Source organism: Sparus aurata, chromosome 20 (assembly GCF_900880675.1).
Source record: "Sparus aurata chromosome 20, fSpaAur1.1, whole genome shotgun sequence".
Classification (NCBI taxonomy): Eukaryota; Metazoa; Chordata; class Actinopteri; order Spariformes; family Sparidae; genus Sparus; species Sparus aurata.
Window position 1 is genome coordinate 24,034,095 of NC_044206.1, and position 8,575 is coordinate 24,042,669.

General features: G+C 42.1%; 1 protein-coding gene across 1 annotated transcript; it reads right to left on the bottom strand.

Moving 5' to 3' along the window:
* Positions 1-1,242: 1,242 nt before the first annotated feature.
* Positions 1,243-6,257, bottom strand: sgca (sarcoglycan, alpha). Its single transcript, XM_030399358.1, has 11 exons — positions 4,564-6,257; positions 4,227-4,355; positions 3,963-4,114; positions 2,970-3,036; positions 2,679-2,877; positions 2,432-2,600; positions 2,133-2,341; positions 1,977-2,003; positions 1,665-1,841; positions 1,542-1,568; positions 1,243-1,460 (listed from the first exon to the last, which is right to left on the bottom strand). The coding sequence occupies exons 1-11, from the start codon at positions 4,697-4,699 to the stop codon at positions 1,454-1,456; spliced, it is 1,299 nt and encodes a 432-aa protein (XP_030255218.1). The 5' UTR covers positions 4,700-6,257; the 3' UTR covers positions 1,243-1,453.
* Positions 6,258-8,575: the final 2,318 nt, after the last annotated feature.

Sequence of the window (8,575 nt, forward strand, 5' to 3'; positions counted from 1 at the left end):
GTCAGATAGTCCCGTTTTATTTTTTTTACTGAAGCTGCATTTCACATCTTTCACATCCCACCACAGAGAAGAGAGAAACATATCGTGCATGTTCTGGTTCTGGAAGTCAGGATTCAACTGTTCCACAACAGTTTGCGATGAACACATTTCTTTGTTAAGCAGCAGTGAAAACAAGGCCAATATCTAAAAATACTCCAACCTGGCTTATCTCCATCGTTTGCACACACACACACGTTCACCTGCCTCCAAATTCCTGTAGAAAAATGTGAAAATCAGATGTTGAGCAGAGACGTGAGAGTGAAGTTTGAGAGGAGATGTGTGTGTGTGTGTCGGACCCCCTAATAGATCCCCAGATGAAGACACACCGGCGACCCCTTCTGGACCTCCAGTGCAACAACAGCTGGTTCAGAAATGTAAAAGATGTCAGGCTCTGAGGAAAGACTGAGCCGTCACTCGACGCTGATGTTCCTCTCTCTGGATCTGATTAAACAGATAAAGACGGCTGATATCTTTTAACGTTTTCTTGACTCCCTTAATTGATTTAGCAGCTGAATCTCTGAAGTAAACTGCAGCAGATTTGTTCCTGGTGGACGTTTCAGTCTACCTGAGTCAACCTCTACCTGACGTACGTCCTCCTGCAGGGGTACAAAGATCCCTCAAGCTGCCGGGCGTGTTTGAAACTGCAAACACGGCTGCCTTCTCCAACTAAACACATGCTGTGTCTCAATTCAGGGTCTGCATCCTTCGGAGGAGCATTTGAAGGCCAATTACGTCACAACATCCCGCGAAGGCTGTCCCAATCTGAAGGCTCCTCCAAATGCTCCTCCTTTGCCCTCTTTTTGGAGGATGCACGGCTACGATCCTTCTCGGCCTCACATATCCCAAGATTCTTTGCGCACTTTGACGTAAGGGTAAAACATCTGGTGACGCAGCCAGTAAATGCTCCGAAGGCTAGACCGTCCCATTTAACAACGGCTGACGCGGTTAACAAGGTCTCTCTGAAGGACTCACCTTCGAAGGACGCAAAGGCCGAGTCCTTCGGAGGATGCAGACCCTGAATTGAGACACAGCAACTGTCATGTTTGAGTCTTAAAGGAGAAGTTCACACATTTTCACGGCAGTCTGGAACCCTTTAAAACAACAGAGAGGCGCTCATGTGAACGAAACCACTCACATCATCTCAAAGAGAAAAGGATGGAACGTAACTTTAGTCTGTGTTGATGGATGCGACGGTAAAGAACGTAACTTTGGACGTGTTTTTATTAGTCGTGCTGGACGGTGGAACACAGATATACATGAACTGCAAATAACTTTATGAACACTATTAATTTATCTCGAAGAAGAAAAAAAACAAAAAAAAACAAAGCGTAACTTCTCACTGCAAAAACTGTAAATGTCCGCAGAGCGCGGCGGCTGCAGCAGGTGACTGCGTCGCTTTAATCCATCGCTGTTCTCACTTCCTGCAAAAACAAACACCGTGATGAGTTTATGAACTTAATAATAAAACGACTGGAGCCTGAATATGAAGAGTGAGTTTTTACCTGGGCAGAGTGTCGACGTAGGGATCACTGTGGAAACAGGAGACACAAACACATCCTACGTTAGGATCTGATCTGAGTGATGCTGGTGGAGATCTGTGAGTAAGTGTGGGTGTTGGTTCTTACTGCTGGGCCCGGATGAGGGGGACCGGGCTGTCGGACTGCAGAGACCGGGCCCGCTCCCCGGTCCGGCTGTTGAACATGGGCAGCGTGGACAGAGGTGGAGGCACGCCGCGGCTTCCCGCCATGTTCCTCAGCTCGTCGGTGTTCCCGAGGATGGTGTGGTGGTGGTACAGCTGGATCCTGCAGCGGGGGGACGAACCAGGAAGTCGTGTTTATACTCAGAAGTGTTTAGATCGTTTACTTAAAGGGGCGCGATGCAGAATTTGGAGATTCAAACTCAGAGTGTCTCGTGTTTACTCTCATCAGAGCACTTACTGGTTTGTTCTTGCGTTCCTTTTCTCTCTGCAAAAAGAAAAGAAAGAGGAACAATGTGCCACATCAGGATCGATCATTACATTCAGGTTAAAGGGTCAAAAAGAAATGTGTGTATTCAACAAACAACACTGTGGGTCGTTGTTAAGTTTCACGTACACTCCCTCCCGTCTGCAGAACATGACGTAGGCCAGCAGGACGCACAGGATGATGGCGAGGACCAGGGGCACGATCACTGTCACCAGGTAGTCCGGGAAGAAGTCTCTGCTCGGGGGCGACTCCAGGGGGTCGAACTCCACGCCGGTCTCCATGATCCCCGAACCCACGGTGGGAGGAGGGGGAGCCGGCTCCTGCTGCGTCAGGTCAAACTGCAGGGAAGAAGAAGAAGAAGAAGAAGAAGAAGATGACAGATGGTTCATTCATACATATCATGTTGTTCTATCGCTTTCCTTCCTCACCAGCTCCGTCTTGCACCAGCTGATGCAGTTGCTGGGGATGGTGCAGAAGTTGCATCCTCCGGGGACTTTGACTCTGGACCCGGCTGTGCACTGCTTCTCATGCTCCGGCGCCAGAACCCTCAGGAGACAGTCTGAGAAGTACTGCTTGGACCCGACCTTCACATACACACTGACACAGATCACACGCTCATGAAAACAATCAGCAGCTGCAGGAGTTAGACGTCTGCAGCCGAGTCCAGCCGTTTACCCTTCAAAGTGTCCTGCGAGCGGGAGGGGAACCCGGCCTCCGCGGTCCAGAGCGTTGGTGATGTTGACGACCTCCAGTTCCTCTGTGTCCCACAGCTTCTGCAGGTCCTGCTTTATCTCATCCTGGACAACAGAGGGCAGCACCTTCTCAATCTCCCTCAGCTTGATGAAGAACTCAGCTTGGTACGGCAGCATCGTCTCTGTGAGGGATGCAGAACAGCGTGTCACTTCCTCCTGGACTCACCGTGGACCGTACAGAACGTTCTGGGTTTTTATTTTAAAACACCCGTACCTGCGGTGACTTTGATGACGACGATCTGTCTGGTCGTTTCATAGCTCCGCTTGTTGACGGCGAAGATCTGTGAGAGGAGGAAGAAGAGTTAGTTTAAACATCCAGAACATCACACACGTCTGCAGTGATGGAAGCACATTTACTTTACAGATTGCATCCTGCATCAGAGCCCACGTTGCTGTGCACAAAGACACCACAGCAGCAGATTTGGCAATAAAACTGATTATTTTGATCATCAAACTATTAATATTATAAGTAATTTACAGGCAAACAGATTTAGATGGAAAAAAGGTACATTTTCAGTCAGAATCAGATCACTTTGCATGCAAATAAACTATTTTTAAAATGTATTCTTCTGTGTTTGTGTGTTTAAAAAGCATGTTGAGCGTAATAAAAGTAAAAACTAAAGTGGTGAGCAAACATTGAATTCAGGAAGGATCACTTCTTTTTATGACCTTTGTTTTTCTGTCATGTTCTAACAGGCAGGTAACATCAGCTGAAGCTTTGGCCGACACCTTTTTTCTGTCCATGTATTGAAGGACAATTCAAAACGATGTAAAAACAAAGACGGAGATTAATTAACACAAAGCAAAGTCGACTCCAGAGAGGAGCTGCTAACGACGTGTTTTGTCTCGGAGTTTCAGCTGTAATCTGTTGTTACATCCTCCTGTTTTCCAGCCAGAATACATTTCTTTTCGGTGCCACTCTTCTCCTTCTTCTTCAAAGGCTTGTTTCCTCCTGAATATTTAATGCTGGTTAAAAAATAGCAGCTCCAGCGAGAAACCCGACGCTTTTGTCTCGGAGGTGTCTGACAACAAAACCCCCTGACGTTAAGCACCGACGTGTCAGACAGCTGCAGGTTTTTACAGATTTGTCTCTGCTGCAGCTGCACAGGAATCTTATCTGTTGGTTGGTTCAACAGAGACACGTAAGAAAATACACAGCTAAATGAAATGCAACGTGCGGCGGGTTTGTTACATGATGACGTCACACCTCGATTATACTTTTCCCGGGAGACGTTGGCGTGCCGTACAGGAAGCCGTTATCAAACGGGTGCCGCTGGGTGAAGCGCAGCCACTCTGGGAGGTCTGGGAAGTTCTGCCTGTTGCACTTAAAAATCATGGGGTCATCGTACAAACGTCCGGCTGTGAGGGAGGAGGCGGAGATACACACACACACACACACACACACACACACACGATAAGAAAATCTATATCTGGTAGATGAGTGGGATTGACACGATTCGATTCTTCTCACCGTAGAGTTTCGACAAAGGTTCAAAGTCGTTCTGGAAAGTCTCTCTCATCACCTCGTACGTGAAGAACCTCCCCACGGGAATGGTGAATTTGATCTCTGCGTTGGCCCCGAGCAAGCTGACGGCACACACTGCGAGTGAAGAAACAAAACAAAAGGCTAAAAGACACTTAAACCTCTCAGTTTGACCACACACACACACACACACACACCCTGACGTGACACTTCAACGTTCGGACAGCTGAGATCACTCACACTTAATAACAGACATCTGACACTTAAACAAGCTTCTCAGTGTCGCCACGTTAGATTAAATCACTTCAGAAATATATAAACTCGCCTGTGAAGAAGAAGAACCAGCTCCCGCAGCCTGCCATCTTGTTTTGGGCCTGTGATTGACAGAACCATGTGGAGAGAGAGAGAGAGAGAGAGAGAGAGAGAGAGAGAGAGACGGGCCGGGTCACAGCAGACGACATGTCAGAGCTATTTCTGACTCACTCCCCATAAAAACATCCGGAAGCTGAGTTCAGGAGGAGCTGTGTTGTTCATCCCCTCTGGTAGTAAATAAAATCACATACTTAGTTACCTGAGGCGTGAATAAAGTACATTTAAGTCTCATTTTGAGGTACTTTACATGTTTTCTTCTACTTCATATGCCTAATTTTGCAGTTTTGACTCAAACAAACTCGGGCTGAAGAGACTTTTTACTTTGCAGATGGAAGAAGAACACGTGACGGACAAACTGATTACGATGCGTTGTTAAAAAATGCTCCGAAAGAAAAATAATAACTTCTTTTGGGATCATGAAGCGAGTGGAAGCACGAGACCAGAATGGTATTTTTTAAAGATGCAACATGTGAGAATTTTAGTTTAAAACATTCCAGAAGTGATCAACAGAGTGTGAAGTTATAGTTTTGACATTATGTCACTGGTGTTAGCATGCTAACCAGCTAGCCCCAGGCCTGATAGCGCTTCAGATACAGTTACTCTTTAAGTAATGTAACTTCTTTACTTCCGGTTACTTTTGGATGACCTCGATACCAAACATGTGCAAGTAAAGACTGGATAAAATAAGTTTGCATGTTTTCCTTTCGTCCCCCAAAGCCCTGGTAGCCGGCTAGCTGCATGGCTAATATGCTAAAAGAGGCTAGTACAGTCACAGATGTAAACAGGACAAAGTCAGCAGCAGTTAGCAGGTAATCTGGTACCTCTACATGCTGGGAGAATGATTTCAAGGTGAATAATTCTTGCTTATTGCAGCTTTTAATATTTTAAAAACCTGTTTTCTGTATTTTTTATATCTTGTCTCGACAAAATCCATGAACACCACAGAAACTAGCATCTATAAAAGTTCTTTCAGACACAAATAATCACAAATAATTGACAAAATAAGCAGGTTATAATGCAGCGATGGGAGTCTTCATATATCGGGATGTGGTTCATATCTGCATCTGCAGCAGCTGCATCACCTGGTGCAGGACTGAGCCGGTGAGGCCTGTCGACTCCCACAGGGACGGTTACATGTAAATTATTCATGAATGAAAATATATAAAACATTATAAATATATAAATGAGCAATGCAGCCAAAGGAGGTCCTGCAGGAGGAGCTCATAGTTTGAGCAGTCATGAGATCATGAAGGGAAAAGACATTACGAAAAAGCAACATATATGTTTTGTGTGATTTTGTCTCATTTTTGCTGTTGTCGTGTGAAATATTTGATATTTTCAGACCTTCAGGACTGAATGATTAAAAATGAAGCTGTGTCACTTTATTGTACATCTTTTTAAATAACATAATCATTTAAAGATAATGTTAGCTCATTAGGGTACTGTCTGTTTGCATGGCTAACTATTGCTTACTGTCATGTGAAATATTTGATATTTTGAGACCTTTGGGACTCAAATGAAGCTGTCTAAGAAGGAAAAGTCACTCTATGGTCCATCTTTTTTATTAATATAATCATTTAAAGATTTATATTACTCAGATTAGTTGGTGATTTTGGGGATGTGGGTGCAATAAAAGTCCAATCAAATGTGTCGCCTTAACTATCCTGCTGGAAAAACCAGCATAGACCAGCACCAAGTCTATGCTGTTTTTTTCTGTAAAGTTATCTGTTCTATCTGTTCAGTGTTCGTCCTTCACACTCTGAGATTAAAGTGACAGTTTGAGAATAGTGTGCTGATGTTCTGTCCCGTGTTTCGGCCTTGGAGGTAGAGATCTAGAAAAAAGCGAGGCGGAGTGGGAAGGTTCAGAACCGGCCCCTAGACCCAGAAGAGGGAAATGCTTTGTCTGCCGTCAGCGAGACTGTTTAATGTGTCGATCAGCACAGATGCAGAATGCAGGAAGCAACAATGTGGCTGTGAGGATGTTGTTGGACAGGGAGGCCTGACGTGCTGGTGTTTGACTGGGTCCTAGTGTCAGAGGCGTTCACTGACACACAGCCATCTGTAGTCTGATACTTAAGGAGTTAACAGACTTTTAAAACAACAACCATTAAAAGAGCAGGCAGTGAAGTGCTCTTAACTATTTTTTTGGGGGGGGTTGGGTCTTTGAAATTAGTATTATTAATATTTCATGTTGATTATTATATGTTGATTGAAAAATATATATACAACAATGGTTCCCAACCTTTGTTCATCAACACCTCCAGTAATGTTCAATGTGTTTGTGTTCATTTCATTCAATTTAAACTGTATTTTATTTTACATTCTAACTATATTTAAGCGACTATCGCTACAATAGTTTTCATACAATTAAAAGGATCTGGTCATATTTACATTCAAGCTAGGCTACACCAATTGTAGCTAGTGGAAGAAGCTGGACATAGCTAGCCTTTAATTTATATATTTAATTACCTTGACCAATTTAAACCATTTATTTAATATTTCAACTAATGATTTCAGCAATGATTCCAAAACATGTACACCATTTAACCAATATTTTTAGCTAATGCTAACTATTTCAACTGCCTACCTAGCAGCTACCTAGCTTACCACTTTTGGCTAACATTACCAACTGTCCACTATCCACTAATGTTAGCTTATTGAGCTATCTACTACTTTTAGCTTTAGCACTCAGCTTTTTTTTAGCTCGTTCACTGTTTATTCAATATCATGTTTTTAACTGTTTAGTTACTTTTAGGCTTCTGTTAACCTACTTCAGCAGTTATCAGCTGGGCTAATGTTAGCTCATTTAACCATCGATTACCTTTAGATTTCTCTAGCTTAATCCATAAATGTTTAGTTTGTTGTTTCAACCGCTTTAACGATAGCTCAGATTACTTTTACAGTTATTAATTTCAACTGTTTATACCATTACTTTAAGCAAGCTAACATTACTTTATCTACCTTTATCCATTTAATAATAATGCTTGCTAATGTAAGTTTAATTAACCATCTACCTCCATGTAGATTTTTTAGCTTTAATAATTGTGTCCACTACATTTTGCTTATTCAACCATCTTCTAATTGTCGACTAAATTTTAGCTTGTTCACCTTTTATTTAATATTTGTAGGTAGTTGTTGTAGGTAAGTGTTTCAACTGTTTATACATTATTGATAGCTAAGCTAGTTGACATAATCAGTCAGGCTAATGTCACCTGCTACTACCTTTTGCTAGATATTTTTTAGCTTTGTCATTCATGACTTTTAGTTTACTACGTCAACAGGTAGCTTGTGAACCATCAAGTACCTTTCAATCTTTTTTTAGCTTCATCATTAATAAATCGCAACATTTTAGCTTGCTCACAAGCTAACTGTTTCAGCTGTTTATCATTTACTTTTAGCTAGATAGGATTACTTTGTTATCAATTATACTAATGTTAGCTTATTTAATCATCTGCTAGCATTAGATTTTTTAGCTTTATCATTTTGACTTTTCGTTGACTATTTCAACAGTTAGCTTGTAATCATCAAGTACCTTTAGATTGATTTTTTTTTAGCTTTATCATTAATCTATCCACAACATGTTAGCTTGCTCACAAGCTGCTTCAGCCGTTTATCATTTACTATCATTTTACTTTCATCTAGCTAAGGTTACTTTGTTATCAGTTATGCTAAAGTTAGCTTATTTAACCATCTTCTACTGTTAGACTGTTTAGCTTTATCACTCATTTGTCGACTATATTTTATATTTTCACAATTTTTTCAGTATTTTTTAGGTAGTATTAACTGTTGTAATTGCTTACGGGTTACTTTTAGCTAAGCTAGCTGACATTACTTTGACAGTAATCAAAGCCAAGGCTTGCCCACAAGCTAACCGTTTCAGCAGTTTATCAATTACTTTTAGCTAGCTATCAAATGTTATCAGTTATGCTAAAATTAGCTTTATTAACTATCTTCTACCACTATTT